Genomic DNA, 17846 nt, shown 5'->3' with positions numbered 1-17846 from the left:
TTACAATCCTTTTGAGAGCCTTGGACCTTTAATCGCGGAGTATCTCTCACAGGTTATGTCCTGTAAATCATGCTACTTTATAATATTGCCAGCCAGGTTCTGTGAGGAAAATGGAAAGATCTGTCACGTAGAAAACATGACTAGAACCTTTATAGCCATAAACGGTCATTGCCGTTTTGGAACTCTTTTTCTGTCTGATAAAATATAAGTCGAATAATGAAGTATTTTTCTTTATCCAACTTCTGTTGTTTGGTAAGCCATATTATTTTACCTTAGACTGAAGTCACTCTTACAGGTTAAAGTGCTGTGTGCCTCTCTTACATCTGGCCTCTCGCCTTGTCCAGGACCAGAAGTCAACAGTGATCTCTTTAAAGAAGCTGATCGTAAGGGAAGTGGCGCATGAGGAGAAAGGTTTGTTCCTGATCAGCATGGGGATGAGAGACCCGGAGATGGTGGAAGTCCATGCCAGCTCCAAAGAGGAGAGGAACAGCTGGATTCATATCATTCAGGACACGATCAACACCCTGTGAGCTCGGCCCCACTGCCCATCTCCGCCTCCCCACACCCCTGGGATTTCCTACGGGACCGGGCAGCCCTCAGAGTCATCGGCACCTGAGGGATGCTTTGTTTTGTTTGTTTGTATTAGGAACAGAGATGAAGATGAAGGAATTCCTAGTGAGAACGAGGAAGAAAAGAAAATGCTGGACACCAAAGCCCGGGAATTAAAAGGTAAAGTTGCTGGAGGCGGTCTGAGTCCCTCGTCTCTGCTGCTCCTCGGGTCCGGTGCTGTCCCCGGGCACTTGGAATCAGGGAGGTGGATAGCTTTTAACGAAAGAGAAACCAAACCTGAGGCGACACGAGACCCGGCACAAAACAGCAGCTGTGAGAACGTGTCCGGCCCCAGATCAGAGCAGCGTCGGTTCCCTGGTCTCAGTGTCGGCATCCTCGGACCGTCGTGTTGTCTGTGCTCCGTCACAGAAGAGTCTGGAGAATTGCACAGTCACATCTAAGGGTAAAACAAGAGGGAGAGAAAGGTGTCTAAGGAAAAGAATTTTCCAGTTCATCTGTTTTCATCAGTTACCCTGGCCGCCGTGCCATAAATGAGTTAGGAGGTGGTTTGGAGAGAAGTGTGTTTATTGGTTATTTTGGACCGCGATTGGTTGAATCCTTACTGTTTCGGGTAGTCTTACCAGCATCTCCGAAAGACATGGACTCTTATCTGCCTTGTGTAGGTGAGAAGGATGAGGCCCACCAAGGCCCAGCCACCCCGGGTCCCGCCCACAGGTCACGGCAGAGCCAGGATTCTGCTCCCCGTCTTCTGCATAGCCCAGCCTCGTGCTCTTCTCCCAGTCTGCCAGTGCTTATTTAATGTTTGAGCTAAAGACTGGGCCTTGGGTAGAAATAAGGCCTACAGTTAATTGGAAGCTGGACAAAGCGATGGCATTCTGTTCACTAGGGGCACCAAGGGAGGTGGGCAGGTTGAGCCTGGAGCCGGAGTTCGACGTCAGATCCGTCGGCCCGTGACTAGGATGGCGGGGCTAAAACCGCCGTCTTCTGACACGTGTGCAGCGCCTAGGCAGGCGTGCTGCGAGGTGCTCGGGATGCAGAGATGCCCGGAACAGCCGCTGCCATCGGGGGGCTCATGCTCTAGCGAGGGGGGCGTACGGTGGGTGACAGGCCACCAGTGGTTTGCTGGGCCAGAGCCACGTGTGACGCATATGGGACCTACCGCTCCCGCCTCGATGCGTCTCTCAGGGAGGCGGGCACGTGAGCTACGTCTGAAAAAAGTCACGTCACTCGCCACACGGGTAAAGTTAGATGAAGGGGGAAAAGGCTTTGATCTGTCGCCAGGAAGGGCAGGTTCGCCTGACCCAGGGGGTCGGGGCTGAGTGATGGGAGATTAACTGGGAGAAGCAACATGGGAATGACACGACATTTTTAGCAAAACTGAAACTTAAGAATTGTTCATTGGTATTGAAGCCAGTCGGGAGAATTGCTCGAGGGAGTGGAGGAGCCACTGGGAATGGAAAGACTGTCTGGGAGGTTCGAGATAGGTTCCACGAGAGACGGGTTAGAGCGGGGCTGGGCCCGGTGTGGACGGTGGGGCAGGGCTCCAGCCTGGGTAAGCCGGAGGACGAAGATGCTCTTGACAGAGGAAGAGGTCACAGGCTAAAGGGAGGAGGTGGGCGGAAGAATCGACGAGGCTTCTGACGTGCCGAGAACCAGGCATCTTGGCGCAGGTCGCTACTTGACAGTGGGACTGGACTCAAAGGAGTGGGTAGGATGTGGGATGCTTTTTGTGGGTTATCAGCACAGAGGAAGTAGAGCCGTGGCAGTGCATGAGGTCCCCAAGGGGAAGGTGTGTAAGGGGTGGGTGGCCGGCCAGGATGCAGCCATGGAGACCCCAGATACTCCTTCGCAGGTGGCAGGTGTGTAAAGTGCCCTGGGCGCAGACGGTAGGAAGAGAACCGGGAGCGTCTTCCATGGAGGGAGGAATCATGTCCCCATCAAACTTCTCCCTCTAAAAAGGAACAGATACTATGACTTTTAAAGTAACCACATATGTTTCTTATGGTTTTATGGCCAAGCGCCTATTCATAGCCAGAAAAGAGGGGGTTGAGGAAAAAGCAGGAGGTAGGGGAGTGGAAGCAAGGTCTGGCTTGTCACGTCAGAAATTCCGGTGTTCGCCTAGAAGGGCCCAGGTGTAGGACTCAAAGAAGAGAAACTTGATGCTGCCTTCATGATGAGAGAGGAACAAGCTATGTGTGGTCCCTCGCATCACCACAAGGTGGCGATCGCCTCTCGGTCGTCTCCTACTGATCGCCAGCCCTTTTCTCTTTCCGCCCTGCAGAGCAGCTTCAGCAAAAGGACCAGCAGATTCTACTCTTGCTAGAAGAGAAGGAGATGATTTTCCGGGACATGACCGAGTGCAGCACCCCCTTGCCAGAGGATTGCTCCCCACCTCAGAGCTCGAGAATCCTCTTCCGCTCCAACACGGAAGAGGCGCTCAAAGGAGGACCTTTAATGAAAAGTGCAATAAATGAGGGTAATTTATATTCAGCATCGCCCCCTTTCTCGCGTCCCCGTGCCGTTTACACACTAATACCATCTACCAGCTTTCCTCTTTTATCATACATGCAAGCGCAAATACGGAGAATCACCCAAAGCAATTATGTTGCTTCAGTGAGCTATACGCAGGTGATCATCTTGTAACTACTACTCAGGTCAAGCTGTAAAATGTGGCCAGACACCCGCAAGCCCTTCCCCATATCCTGTCCCCATCAAACTTCTCCCCTCCCTCTCAAAAGGAACAGGTATTATGACTTCTAAAGTAACCACGGATGCTTCTTCATGGTTTTATGGCCAAGCGCCGATTCACAGACACTGTGATGTAGTATTGCTCATGTCTTGATGGCCTTTTAAGATTTAATTCACAGCCCCACTCCCTCCTTCTTTCTTTTCCACACAATTTGTCTTTGAAAAACTGCATTTTAACCGAAAGAATGTGCACATTTGCTGTTTTTCAGTGGAGGTCCTTCAGAGTCTGGTGAGTGGAAGCCTGGGCGGCGCACTCGGGCCTCCTGCAGAGTCGGAAGGCGTAGCTGGCCCCGTGTCCTTGCCCCGGAGAGCAGAGACCTTTGGAGGATTCGACAGCCACCAGATGAATGCCTCAAAAGGTGGGCGATTCTGAGCTCATGTGCCTTCGTAAGCAGTGCTTGTCTGTCACATACAATTGAAAATGACCCGTACGTAATTCCAGTTCCTTGGTCCCAGTCGATCAATAAATGTTTTAGTAACGCTCTAATAAATACCTAGCTGCTGAAAGACTCAAGAAGCTCAGTCAGTGACACATTAATTTTGACTCATTAACGATTTCCTTGGGTCTCAGCTAAGCTCTAGTCATAAGAGTAGTAATACTCGTTTTTCCTTTTAGCATCTGGTTCTTCTGCATCAGTAAAAATATGAATAATCACTTAGTTGCCATGGCGTCCCACTGTTGGGCACTCGTAGGATTCAGACACATATCCCTGAGCCGTGCATGTTGTTTTCTTCTCGTGGCTAATCTGTTTCACAAGTAAAAACAAAAACAAAAAACAAAAAAAAAAACACAACACTTTGCTTGCTTGTTCAGCAGGTGATAAGGAAGAAGGAGATGATGGCCAAGATCTTAGAAGAACAGAATCAGATAGCGGTCTGAAGAAGGTATTTTTTTTTTTTTTTATAAAGCTCACTATTTACGACCTCGTTGGCACTTCTCTTTGAATTCATAGTCTCGTAATTAGTCCACTTAGATTTTGTTTTGGACGGCCGACTTGCTCTTTTTACTTCCTGCTTGAAGAGGAAAGCATGTTTTTTAAACAAACAGTACAGTCAGGCGTCCTCACGTTACTGACCATTCAGCCTTTCTGGCTTCGTGCCGTGTTTACATTCGTGGTTCAACCATGGCCTTGGCAGGACCAGTTTCATTCAGAGCCCCAGACCAACTCGAACTCTTTCCAAGGCTTGAGTAACAGTTCCTCAGGCCAGGAGTGAGCCCAGGCACCGCAGCATAACTAGACGTACATTAAGTATAATTCGTGCCTCAGGGGCTTCATTATTTTGAAATGAAATGCATGGGTTTTTTTTGTTTGTTTGTTTGTTTTACAGGGTGGAAACGCAAACCTGGCATTTATGCTGAAGAGAAACAATGAGGTAGGGGCGTTATGAGCTACTTAGTACGATTTCATTACAATTGCTAGGTGAGGAATACTCCTTTTTGCTTCGCTGGCGCTGGCGTAAACAGGCTGACTGTTGGCTGTGAGGGGCGCACCTCCCAGTGCAGTTCGGGGGGTGGCAGGTCCTCGTCCCTGCCTTTTCCGCCGCCCCAGGGCATCATCTGTGCCAGAGCATCGCCTGCTAACACAGTGGGGTGTGCTTCTCCGCCCTCGGGAAACCTCTTGCTTTTTGTGGACGTGGCCTGCGTCACCTCCTCGGTGGTGGTGTCTCCGGTCCCAGCACAGAATAAAATTTGTAGCCTCCTTTCCTGTAACATGAGCCCAGGCAAAAAAAAAAAAAAAAAAAAAAAAAAACACAAGCCGCAAGTCTGGAACATGCAAATTAACTCGTGGGTGATGCCTCGTCATTTCTCCTCTGAGGATCTGAGTTGCGTGTCCTGCCCTGGGTGCTGCTGCTCACTCCGCGAGCCCGTCGCCCCGCAGTGCTGTGCACGGTGCTGGCGGCTGCGGGGCGCGCCCCTCAGGGCCCCCTCTGTTCCTTCTTGCTTTAACCTAATATCGTTAATCCCTGAGGAGCTTCGTTGTGAAACTTAGATTAAGGGACGGTTCCCTTTTTTCCCCCTTAAAAACACAGGATCTCGTCCCTTTTTTGGCGTGGCAGCTCTTGAGCGTTTCTCCTTCAGCGACGTGGACCTGCTGTCCCGCAGGCCGTTACCCGTTACTCCGTGTCCGTGGCTGGCAGCGTCGCTCGCTCTCCCTTTTTCGTAGTTGCTCCCCATCCCCCCGCCCCCCCCTCAATTTAGTGGGAAGAGTCAGATGAGAAACAGTGTGAGTCCCGTGTTTCCCAGGCATTTCACCCTGGCTTACACCCCACGGGCAGATGCGTAGCCAGGGTTGGCGGCTCCTCTGTGACACCCCCCTCTCAAACAGATACATATCCATGGCAGAAAGTTTGACAGATGCCCAGTAACACATAAAATAGGAGAAAACCTGAGAAATTTAACTACAGTTAAGTGTTCGGTATTTGTTTCCAGCCTTTTCTTCCGCATAACACACACTCATGTGTCTCCGTTTGTGTGAGTGCGAAAAGTAGAAACGTAATTTCATGCAGTTTGTATCAATACCCCCGGAGCTTCCCATGCTGAAGGTTTTTTTCTCTTAACACATGTTAGAAGCATTTCCCCGGAGCGTATTCACACAGACGTGCTCTTCAGCCGCGTGTCGCAATGGTTGTGTGCCATAACTTACTTAAACTCTCCGGTCTGTTCTTTATTTGCTCTTTAAATGATGCCGCCAAGAACATCCTTGTCCGCGCATCGATTATCTCCTCGCTGTGCAGACGGCAGTGTGCATCGAACCCCGCCCATCAGCACACACTGTTTGTTTTCTTTATTTCACCAACATCGGGAAGTCACGTTTTTTCATTGACCTTTTTTTTTCTTTTTTTTTTTTTGGTTTGATGAGGTCGAGTGGTTTTTTAAATTTTTTTATTTTGCATTTATTTGATTTCAAATAAGATCAAATCATTTAATATTATCTTATTGGCCATTTGTCTTTCATCTTTTAAAAGCTGCTGATTTTAGTTCTTGCCTGTTTTTCCTGCTTGGGCTTTCATTTCTTACTGACTGTGGGAACGTTTTTAAATCAGATTTTTTTCCTTCGACTTCTGTTCAGTGTGTCCTTTTCACCTTTAGTTATAAATAGTGAAAAATAAAGATCTCTGCGTGTGCTTTAGTCTGTTGCTTCTGTCTTCGAAAAGCCTTCTCTGTTTCAAGACCGTAAAAATAAATATTCTCCTATTTTCTTATAGCTCTTTTGTGTTTTTGTTTGTTTGTTTGTTTGTTTTTACACTTAACATTTGAGTCCGTTTGAGTGTTTTTTTTGTGTACGAGTCAGGATCCCAATTTCATTTAGCTTATTTTCTCAGAAACAGTCACTGAATATTTTTTCCTTCTCCCATTGACTTAGAATGCTACTTATATACTCAATTCTTAAGATTTGCTTCTGGGTTTTCTGCTTCGTTACATTGGTCTGTGCGCCATTTTTGTGCCGACCGTTTTAGATAACTGGAGACTTAGGGTGCGTCTTCCTGTGTGCTGACGTCTCTCGCACACACTCGGTTATTTTGTTCGGTCGTGTGTTGTTTTCTTGCCTGCTCGTACCCGCTTATCCTTTGGTGCTTTCAGTTTCAAACTGTTTCTCTCAAGTGGCCACACCTTGCCCTGTGTTACGCTGGGAAGGTGCCTGGTCAGGTGACAGGCAGTGGGCGGGGTCGGCGAGGGGCCCAGTCCTGGAGCGCTGTGCCCACTCTGTTCCTTTGCAGCAGGTCGTCCAGAGCATTGTTCATCTCCACGAACTCCTTAGCACTTTGCAGGTATGTGCCTTTCTCTTTGATCCTTCGCCTGTTCCTTTCAAGAAAAAAACAGTAAACAGAGTATCATGCCGGCCTGGATCTTTGAGTTTGTAGGGGCCCTCAGGCTAGAGAACGCTGGCTCTCGGGGTGAGAACGGTCACGGACGGATCGGTTAGCGTCCCGCCGACCTTCCAAGGCTGCAGTCGAGGAGCAGATGGTTGGCTGTGGGTGCTATTGGTGGCCACGCCACACGGCACACGGGGCGCTAACACGCACTTAAGCGATCGCTTCAATCTTGAAAAGCTTTAGCGTGATTAAGTTTCCACATTCCACGTGTCTGTGTGGCATTTGGATAGGGTGGCCCTCCCCAAACAGCTGTTATTCAGTACTTTCTGGGAGTATTCTCCAGTTCTGCTCACTTCCGTTTTTGACGATCTAACCGATTCCATTCCTACCTACTCCCACCCCCAAGACACACACACTGCCCACCCCGGGCAGTGCCAGTGACTGCAGACAGCATGTGACCAAACCTGAGTTCCGAACCACTGCGCGCCCCGTTCGATTACTGCCCACAGCTGACCTGGAGCATTTTCCCCAGACCAGCTTCAAAGTCAGGGGAGAGTTGTGGCCTGGCCTGCCCAGTGCCTCGTGCACCGGGGGCCGCGTCAGGAGCGCGCAGGGCGCTTGCTGTCCGCCCAGCAGGGTTGCATCTCTCTCCCCCTGGTGTCTCCCTCAGGGAGTGGTGTCACAGCAGGACAGCTACATCGAGGACCAGAAGCTGCTGCTGTCTGAGCGGGCGCTCGCCCGGAGCTCGTCCCGCCCCAGCTCGCTCATCGAGCAGGAGAAGCAGCGCAGCCTGGAGAAGCAGCGCCAGGACCTGGCCAACCTGCAGAAGCAGCAGGCGCAGCTCGTGGAGGAGAAGCGCCGGCGGGAGCGCGAGTGGGACGGCCGCGAGCGGGCGCTGCAGGAGCGCGAGGCGCGGCTGGCCCAGCGGGAGGAGGAGGTGCGCCGCGGGCAACAGGACCTGGAGCGGGACCGGGAGGAGCTGCAGCAGAAGAAGGGCGCCTACCAGCACGACCTGGAGAGGCTGCGGGCCGCGCAGAAGCAGCTGGGCAGGGAGCAGGAGCAGCTGGAGCGGGACGCGGAGCGGCTCAGCCAGAGGCGGAGGGACCCTGACGCCTGTCAGGTAACAGGGCCCAGAGCCGGGGTGACGGGGGTGGCGGGGCTCGCTGTCTCTGTCCCCGTCACAGCCAGGCAATGGCTGGCGGCGCAGAGAGCCTTCTGTGTGCTGAGCACCCGGAGAAAGGAAGTGGAGGCACGAGGGCTGTTTCTGCAGAACCTTTTTTTTTTTTTTGGACTAAAGAGGCAGCTGAGGAAGTGAGTCCTTTCCTCCTTTTTTCACTTGCAAAAGGCTGATCAGGAGGATGGCAGTGCCGGGGGTTTGGGCACTTGGAGCTGCCCCCCCCCCCCCCCGCCGTCATCTGAGGCTGCAGTAGCCTCCGTGTGTCTGAGGGAACAGTGGTCAGCCAGCCAGGGTTTCGGGTGCCATCCCCTGCTCTGTGCCACCTAGGACATCAGAAGGGCTCCGTCTAAGGGGACCTGAAGCCACGGATCAGGGACCACAGCACACAGTGCCAGTGATCAGCAGGCAGCAGTAGATGGCCGTGGCTTCGGCAGCCTTTGGCTGCCGGGGTGGGCCCTGCCCGGCAGGCGGAGGGCGGCGGCCACTCTTCCGGGAGAGGATGTCCCTGTGCGGGGCGGCGGCGGAGCTGCTGCTCGCCTGGGCAGGCTGTCGGTGTGGCAGCGTCTCGGTGGCCCCCGCGTTCCTTTCAGGGAGGAACAGGGACACTTGGGGCGGGCAGACGGGAAGCCCGAGTGCCCACAGCCCGCCTGTGTGTGGATGCTCCTGCCATTTGATCGAGCGATTGGCCTTGGATCATAAAAGAAGATTAAGCTGACATCTTCCAGAAGGGACACCAGCTTCCTGCAGAGGTTTTCAGATGTGCGGTGGGAAGCAGCACATGGCTCCACGCTGCTCTCTGTGACGCGAGCGCTCATCCGTCCCCGTCCCAGCCCTGCGGGCTCGGCTCCCAGGCGGGGAGAGCCGGCTTGGGCCGAGCCCGTCATGGCTCTCCGTCCTCGGTTTATTTAGCCTTTGACTAGAATCGTGATGTAAACTCCGCTCTCCACCTGCCCTCTCACCTGAACAGGTTATTCTGGAACCCTTGAGCCCTGAGGCGATTACTTCCGCCTGGTAGTGACTCAGTCTTCAGATCGGCAGCACCCCACCCCCGCCCGCGTTTCTGCAGGGCGTGGGAGTTCCTTTAAGCTGCCACAGTCAAGGTCTCGCTGATTCTCTGCCATGCTGGCCTTAAGTGAATGCAATAGAGTCATGGGGTCAAAGGTGAAATTTGTAACTCATAGGTAGTAGGAGGAGGACAGTCAATGAAACCGAGCTCTGACTCCGTTTACGCGGAGGCCCGTGGAGTCGTGGGAGTGGGTCGCGCCAGGCCGCGCCGCTCGGGCGACCTCCGGCGGGCGCGGGGGCGCCCCGGCCTCCGCGTTGAGCCCCTTCTCTTGCACGTGTGCAGGTTTCCCATCCACACACCAAGCTGCTGAGGATCCCGTCCTTCCTCCCCAACCTCGAGGAGTCCCCCTTGCCCTGCACACCGCCCGTCGCCAAATCGGGGTCGTTGGACTCGGAACTCTCAGTGTCCCCAAAAAGGAACAGCATCTCTCGGACATACAAAGATAAGGGGCCTTTCCACATACTGAGTTCCGCCAGCCAGACCAGCAAAGTCGTCCCGGAGGGTCCGAGCCAGACCCCGGCGACCGCCCCACCGTCCTCCACGCGCCTGTTCGGATTAGCAAAGCCAAAGGACAAGAAGGAGAAGAAGAAGAAGAGCAAAGGGGGCCGCTCTCAGCCCGGCGGTGAGTCACACACGGTCTCCCCGCGGCCGCGTCGGATGTTAGTGGGGTGTCAGTGGTCTGGGATGGGTTAGCATGGAGGGGCCTTCAGGCGAGTGGAAGCCAGACCGCCCTGCTTCTCCCCAAACCCTCCTGCGCTGCCTGCAAAGCAGGCGAGCTCTGCTGGCTTACCTGAGACACTGACTCGGCGAGGGTCCGAGGGCCCGCCCTGTGTGGCCCGCGTGTGTGCAGTCGAGTGCAGGCTTCGTCGCCAGGCCCCCGCGCCCTAGGCCGGGAGCTCAGACCCACCTAAAGGAAGCAGTTACGGGTCCTTGCGTTGCTGGGCCGAGTCCGGTAGTCGGTAGTGACTAGTACCCAGTGAGCATGTTCCGAGATCTGAGTGACTCCTCGGAGTGACTGCAGGAAGGGGGTGACGCCAACTCCAGGAGTCGCTGGCGCGCCTGCCCCTACGGAGCGTGCGACGAGGTCACACGAGCAGCCCCCCCCCCCATGGAGCCCGTTAGGGCCGCGCTCTCCCCACGTGAGGGAAGTTAGAGAGGCGTTTCTGTGTCCTGGCCCGTCTCCTGGCTGCTGTGTCCGCAGGAGCTCAGGGGGGCTTCAGAGAGTGAAGGACGCCACCGAGCCTCGTTAGCTGACGTGTTGGGGACCCTGCCGTGCGAGCAGCGAGGGTCCCCCAGTCCGTCATCTGTCCGCATCCCGGAAGGCTTGTGTTTGGTGATGAAAGAGCAGTTTTCCCTGAATGTCTCTTTCCTTCTTGGCGTCCCCTCTTCCAGATGGCCCTGCGTCAGCAGTGCCTGCAGAGGGAGAAGAGATCTTCTGCTGACCCCTCTCCGCTGCTGGCAGCGTCGCCAGCGCACCTCCCGCCGCTCCCACGTGCCCTCTCACACTGACACCGTACTCCGCAAGCGCCCGCCGCCCCGCGCTGCCCAGGGCCTGGACCAGAGGGACAAGCGGTCCCGAGTGTCAGGGCGGCTGAGGAGGCCCCAGGTTGGTGACTGCCAGTGACTCCCAGGCTGGGGCCGGCCCTCCCGAGGACGTTACATGGAGACCACCGGCCCCAGGAGCCCAGGCGACGGTTCTGGGCATGTCAGGGATTCCTAAAACCTGAAAGAATGTTTTCAAAAGAGGTATGAAACGCTGGCTGCCTTTTATTTTGGGGAACCCACCCAGGAAGCACACAGCAGGTGGTCTGTACGTCGTGCGCGTCTGTCCGCAGTGCGTGCTGGGGATGCGGGGTCGCGCGCGGGCCGTCCCCGACGCCTGGCCAGCCTGGCTCGGCGCGGGAGGCACCGCGCAGCACCCAGGCGGCACGCGGGCGCGCTTCGCCGTGCCCTTCGGCCCCCGGGCGGCGCCCCACAAACCCCCGCCGCCCATCCCGCACCCCTCCTTGTGTGCATCTCTCGTTTCATCTTAGAAGGGACGGCGAGCGTTTGTGAGACCAGTGAGGGAACGCTCGATGTGTTTAAAAAGCACACAGTCCGCACCATCTTGATTTTGGTATTTCAGCCACCCCCCCCCCCCCCAATTAATTTCATCGTCAGTTCTGGAAGAAATCCCAAGCTGTCTTTCCAAGAGGTTTGCCCACATACTCTGGGCACAGGTGAAGTAAAGGCCCCTCCTCACCATGATCCCTGCAGCGTGACACTTTTTGGTTGTCACTAACCATTCAGAAGTGGCTGTGGCCTCCTGGCGGTGTTCCTGAGACCTCGCAACGGCTTCCAGAGGAAGCCACACCTGCCTGGCCCTCCCTGTGGGACGCAGCGGGGCCCGTTGGTACTTCCCAGCACCAGCACGGGCCGCTGCTCCTCCTGCAGGGGGGTCCCATGCGGTCCTGACTGGCACGGCTGGCCGAGGAGTAGGCTCTAGGCTCAGGCGAGGGTGTGACGCCCATACGTAGTGGTCTCCGCCAGTGGAGACGAGGGGAGAGCTGGCCCAGGAGGGTCTCACTCGCTGTCAGAAGGCCTTGGCCATATTTAATTTCTTAACAGTTTTTTAAAGTCTAAAGGTCTGTCGGTTATTGTATTCTACCCCTGGAAGATGCCTCTAATGCTGCCTGTATTTTATGCCTTTTTTCTTCTTTTTTTTTTTTTTCTACTGTGTTTTGATCTGTATTTGTCGTGGCTTGTCACCAGCTGATGGGTGTGGGATGGTTCATGGGTGATGTTTCCCTCCGAGGCCTCACACACCTGACACGTTGGTCACCCCCACGAAGGGGAGAGCCTGGGAAACTGTGCGCGTTAAAGGTGGTCTTCGACTCCTGCCTTTTGCCCTTCAGCAACGTGGGTCTTTGAACATACTCTTCAAAAAACAAACAAAAAAAATCTGTAACTTGGTGCTTGTTGATGACATGCAAGCTGGCCTTGCAGATGGAGATATTTATCTTTCAGTTTATTTGAAAGAGGTCTGGTTTAAAGCTGTTAGCTTAGTTCTGTTTTATTTATTGTGTGTGCGTGTGTGTGTGTGCGCGCGTGCGTGCGTGCGTTACGGGTGAACATCCCAGCCCAAAGGTTCCAACCGCCTGATCACTGCAGAGAGTGAACAGCCCTAGCTGCTTGCTTCTCAGCATCTGTCAAAGTGCCTTGAAGGCCCGAAAGGAATTGCGGTTGAGGAAGGGGCCCCTTGCCTCCCTCCTGCACCCGTCTCATTCTTTGATCAAGGGATAGCTTCCTGCTGGACAGTCAAGAGACTGGCCGCCTGTGAGCCGCACTTGCCATTGTGTCGCGGAGACGTCTTACTCTTCAGTCACAGACTTTAGGAACAAAACCAGCTGATTTTCTGTCGAAACCAGGGTGTGCCCCCAAAGACCCTAACAGCAGAGAGCTAAGTCGCTTCCTTTGGCTGATCTCTGCAGCTCTGTCCCGGCTTTCCTTAGAGCCCCGTGGAGCTCAGCCGTCTGTTCCTGTCGCTTGTCTGAGTCACCTGCCCTCCGCCCCCCGTGACTTCACGTCCCGCAGAGAGCCGCACTCTGCTAGAAAGGAAGACTCTGGCGAACGCAGACTCGCACGACGCGGGTCGGGCCGCCCTGCGCTCTGGGCCTGAAACAGGAAGGGCTTGGGGCCGGGAGAGCCGTGTCACGGGCGCTCTTCCCGGGGGCGCTGGGCGCGGAGTTTGGTGCGTGGCCGCAGTTTGATTTCGGTCTCAAAGTGTCTTTTACTCCCAATTAGCTGTCACACGTAGGTTGCTTTGGTGGTTTTGGTGGCAGTTTCTAAAAATGGAGATTGCACCTTCTCCCGCATCCTGCTCGTTTGAACGAATTCGGCCGGGTTCTGGTTGGACGGGGTTGGAATCGGAATCAGGATCGTGTCCGCATTCGCCCACGCTGCCCGCCTTCACCCCGCAGAGCGGACGGCTTCTTGCCAGAGCTGTGCTGCTCCACGCCTGCCGCCCAGGGCCCTCCCCGGATCGCCGCCGTCATGCTGGTGGCCCCGACAGTGGCTGTGGTCGCTTAGTCTGAGCCCTGTGTGGGGGTCTTTCCTGTGAGAAGAAGGCGTCGTCTCCCTGGGCGGCTCGGATTCAATCCCCTGTGGTGCCTCCCCACACAGGGAGCCAGGCCTCGCCGCCACACTGCGGTCGCCGGTGCCCACCGCCGTGCTTTGGGTTTCGGGGGGACAGACAGAGACACCGTCCAGAATCCCCAGGTTTCCGGAATCCAGTGCATTTTCTGGAAGGAGGCTCTGTCTCCCCTCGGTTAAGTCATCTCAGTAGTTGCTCTTTACACGCTGTCACTGCCCGGCTTGATTTTTTTGTGACACTTAATCATTAACTGTTTTCTCCTTTTAAAATGGAGAGTTTAGAAACATGCAAATTGCCATAATTCAGCCTTTGCCAACATTCCATCCTTCACCCCATGAGAGCTGTCTGTGGGCAAGAAATCTGTATCTAGATTTGTTTTGAAAAGGTACCAAGCTTACCGTTTTTTCTTAAGTCTCAGGGTCGTACCCCTGAAGGCGGCCCCTGGGCTCATTTGCGCCCGTATTTCCCTCTGCCCCTGACGCTGGTGATGAGGACAAGTGTTACAAGCCTTCGGGTTTCTGGGGCCTTGGTCGGTGGGGGGTGGTACTGTGTAGGGGTTGAACCGAATAGGCTCTGCCTTAGAGACGAGGCCTCTGAACTTGACCCAGAGTTGCCGCCCACAGCATTTGGCAGTCCATCCTCGAGCCCCTGAGGTGTTTTCCGTGGCCCGTTCTTTCTCCCCAAGGGTTTCCGTGCTGGTACAGGAGCAGCAGTTTACTGCGGTGTCGATGGCCAGTTGGACCCAAAGGACAGCCAAGCCCTGGAAGGGGGATTAGAGACGGTCCTGGCGAGTGGGCTCCAGGGGACATAAGGAGGGTGGCGTGGAGGGGACCTTGCGAAAGGGCATTGACCCCCGTGGTCGGACGCCCAGGAGCAACGGTTTAGGGGAAGCGGCAGCCGAGGCCGAGGGAGACCTGTGTCTGACGTCCTTCAGCAGGCCCGTCCGGTCGTGTGGCTAAGGTCCCGGGGGTCAGGGCCCAGCCTCACGCCGTCTCTAACTGACCCAGAGACAAGAAAGGGGGCGGCGGGTGTGTTTCGGTTGGCTTCCTCCTTTATTCCAACGTAGCACAACATTCCTAGTTGACCAGAGCTTTAGACTCCATTGCCTGCTGGCCAGGTTTAAAGTGAAAAGTATTCCCATGCTGCCACAGAAGGAAGAAGGAAAAAAGACAAAGCGAGGGCTTCTGTGCATATTCTCATCTAATTTTGTCAGAAGATCGACAGGCCTTGAACTGTCTCTCCCTATCACTAAAGTCTGAAGATGGGCAAAGCCCAGCGGGTTCAAGTCCCTCCTGCCACAGAGCGTCACCCGCGCCAGACACCCAGTCTGGGCCCGGCCTGTGCGGGAGGCCTCGTGCTGGGCCCCGGGGCGCCCGGGCCTCAGCCTCTGTGCACCCCAGGGCTTCTCCCCAAGCCCTCACCTCGCCTGAACTCTGCCTTCTGCAGCCGCCCGACAGGACGGGCAGCTCGAGCTCAGTGACAGGGACCCAGCCCGTGGTCGCGGTTCAGCCCGCGCTCCTGTGCGTCGCTTGCCCACCAGGGCGCGTGGGGGGCACCAGGACATGCAGGAGGGCAGCTCCCGGCACCTCGTACCTCTGCTTCTGTTTGGTTCAAATGCTATATGAACCTTCTGTGCTAAAACCTATTAAATAAAAGGGGGTGAAACTCAGATGCTGTATATTAATTTGTAATTATGTATAAAGTAAAGCAGTTTCAAACTGTAAAGATTTTTTTCAGTGTGTTTTCTGGAATTTCACCACCACATACGGGCTTTGTATTTTATTTATCTTCCTGTCTAGTTATCGGCTTCAGACTCTTGTAAAGCCCCCCTCGGCCCTTTAAAAAAAAATAAATGTCCTTTACGTCTTAATTGTGGCTGTGTTCCTTCCCAGGGGCTTCCTGGAGGGAGTCCCACGATACTCTGGGTTCCTGGTAAAGGGGTTAAGTGCCCCCCACACACACACACACACACACACTCTTTCTCTCTAAGGAGAGCCTTCTCCCCAGTGAAACCTTGCTTCTGTGGCTTTGGGGACAGGAGTCAGGATATCCTGAAGCAGTAAGCAGCTACTTGGGGACTCTCATTCTTTCCTGCAGCCGGCACCCAAAACCCGGGTTCGTGGAGTCAGAACTACTTCCAGTTAAATCAATGAAATAAAAAAAAAAAAAAAATGGCTTACTAACATTAGTGCCTACCTTTGCCAACTGTGTTCACCCCATCGCAACCCCTAAACAAGGGCAATTGCCAAAAACACTCTCGGGAGGAAAAGTCCTGTTTGCCAGGAGCTCCGCAAGGCTGTTCACGATCACAGAGAGTTGGGGCCTCTGCTGAGAAACCGCCGAGACACCCCGGGGAGCTGTGGCCCACGCTGCCTGGGGGCCGTGCCAGCCCTCCATCTGAGCCTGCTGCACCTCAAGGCTCCTGAGCCCCCTGGACCTTGGGGATTGTGCCCCATGGCGTCATGCCAAGCTGCGTGGGTTTCTGGCTCTGCAAACACCCCACGTGACCGCAGGAAAGAATCAAGTCCTGCCAGAGTGACAAGTGTCTTCTCTTTTACAGTGAACTTGGAAGTCCACCGGTTTCTTAAGAGGCTTTTGTAAGGCTTGGCAGTAGCAGCCACCTCCGCACCAGCCAGTGCGACACCGCTCCCTTCCCATGGCTGTCACGGCAACTCCAGCAGTCCCTTGTCCCACTGAACGCCTGTCCCACGGAGACACCCCAGCAGGGCCGGGAGATCCCATGGCCCCCCACTGTCGTTGGGTCTGAGCCTGGGAGCAGGAAGAGCGAGGAGGCCCCACGCTTCCAGGGCAGCAGAGGCGCAGAGCTCAGGGCTCCAGCAGCACTGCCACGGTGTCCCCGGGGGCACAGCGTCCGCCTGCTCCCGAGGGGGGCTGGGCGCAGAGCTCTGCCACAGCGCAGACCTGGCCGCCGAGAGGCTGGCGGTCTTTTCTGTTTGCGGATCCCACGCCAGAGCACGTGGGAGGCCGGCCACCTGCACACTGCGTTAGGACAGGGGTTTGTAGCACAGGCTCTGCCGGGACAGGAAGTGTGGTAGCTCGTGCCACAGGACAGAAGTCGGAGTCAGAAATACAAGAGCATCGGGACGCCAGAAAGTCCGAGCAGACCTGCCGGGGAAGGGAGTGCAGTGTGCAGGTTGCGCTTTTCCCTTGGAAGCACTTGACAAGCAGCATCGGAAATGGAATCGGGAACCCCTGGCACAGGGGGACCGGTCACCTCACCCCCCCCCACCCCCCCCAGCGGCCTTGGGTCCCGGATGCCACCTTCATAGAGGCCTCCCCCACCACACTTCCTGTTCTTGGATTCTCAAGTGATTCCAGTTTTCCTTAAAATTGCCCCCGTTTCTTCAGGGGCCTCCAGTCACGCAGAGGATGGCGAGGCCATCCAGCGGGCACTGCCCCGCCACCCCGTGCAGTGGAAGAGGGGCCCGGGGGGAGTCGGCGTGTGCCCCAGGTCCTGGGAATGTGGGTCGCGGAGCCCCACCGCCCTCCCCACCCCCGCCACATCTCCAATCTCCAGCCCGTGCTGGCATCCAAGTCAGTATCCAAGCTACCGCCTGGCGCCTCCCCAGGCCTCCGCAGCCTCCTTTCGTATGCTAATTGCTGCTCTGAGCAGCTAGAAATAGTCCCTACTGAAGTCTGGGGCTGCTCCTCCCTTCATGCGTCTTTGTGGAAACTTCTCTCCGGGGCCAGGGGGTGGGACGGGAGAGGGACCCAGGAGGGCCTCCTTTGGGAGGACTGAGTGGCAGCGGGGGAGTGACAGACTGGCTCCCAGGAAGCAGCCAGCCGAGCCCCAGGCCTGCTTGGCCCTCTTTGCCTTCTTCCTTGGAGGGTCTCTGTGAGCTTCCCACCCCGCCCCCAGCTTCGGAGCTGGAGCTAGGCGGTTGCCGGGACAACCTCGTTCCACCTGGAACAGTGCTCCCCCGCGACAGGGACCCAGCCAGTGGGGAGCGGGGGAGCAGGCCAGGCCCAGGTCCCAGTCTGGAGGGTACTGTGGACAAAGGTCGTGAGAGCAGTGGATGCAGTCTGCCTCTCGAGAGAAGTTTCAAAATCAGGAAGCCAAAGCCAGTTCCTCAAGACTGCATCGTGCAAGCAGGAGGTGAGGTGGCGATTGCAGCAGACAGGTCCACAGGGTGGCTCCTGGTGGGGGAGGCGGCCGCTCACAGCCTCTGCGCTGACGCTTGTGTCGGCTCTGAGGTCCTGGCCGCCAGGGCTAGAAGGGAAACGTCTTTCCAACGGGGTTTCCTTGGACTCCCAGAAAATCCGGAATGCTCTCTTTCTTGTTAACATCGTCACGCGTCATTTGGTCGGGAGCTTTT

The 17846-nt window shown here is 55.4% G+C and overlaps 1 protein-coding gene across 15 annotated transcripts in view; it reads left to right on the top strand.

Moving 5' to 3' along the window:
- Nucleotides 1–15379, top strand: part of AKAP13 (A-kinase anchoring protein 13) — a 235136-nt gene extending 219757 nt beyond the window's left edge. For 13 of the 15 annotated variants that reach the window (XM_016151661.2, XM_016151658.2, XM_016151655.2 and 10 more), the window contains 10 exons: nt 345–526; nt 647–729; nt 2852–3046; nt 3528–3677; nt 4133–4203; nt 4648–4692; nt 7039–7089; nt 7805–8254; nt 9660–9999; nt 10770–15379. In XM_016151661.2, the coding sequence (XP_016007147.2) occupies nt 345–526; nt 647–729; nt 2852–3046; nt 3528–3677; nt 4133–4203; nt 4648–4692; nt 7039–7089; nt 7805–8254; nt 9660–9999; nt 10770–10819 (1617 nt within the window). In that variant the 3' untranslated portion in view covers nt 10820–15379. The remainder of the gene's footprint in view (nt 1–344; nt 527–646; nt 730–2851; nt 3047–3527; nt 3678–4132; nt 4204–4647; nt 4693–7038; nt 7090–7804; nt 8255–9659; nt 10000–10769) is intronic. The other 2 variants (XM_036231984.1, XM_036231986.1) reach the window with 2 other exon arrangements.
- The last annotated feature ends 2467 nt before the right edge of the window (nt 15380–17846 follow it).

Source organism: Rousettus aegyptiacus, unplaced genomic scaffold (genome assembly GCF_014176215.1).
Source record: "Rousettus aegyptiacus isolate mRouAeg1 unplaced genomic scaffold, mRouAeg1.p scaffold_m13_p_14, whole genome shotgun sequence".
In the NCBI taxonomy this organism is placed as follows: domain Eukaryota; kingdom Metazoa; phylum Chordata; class Mammalia; order Chiroptera; family Pteropodidae; genus Rousettus; species Rousettus aegyptiacus.
The sequence above is the reverse complement of the archived record's forward strand: the minus strand, read 5'-3'. Positions and strand labels throughout refer to the sequence as shown.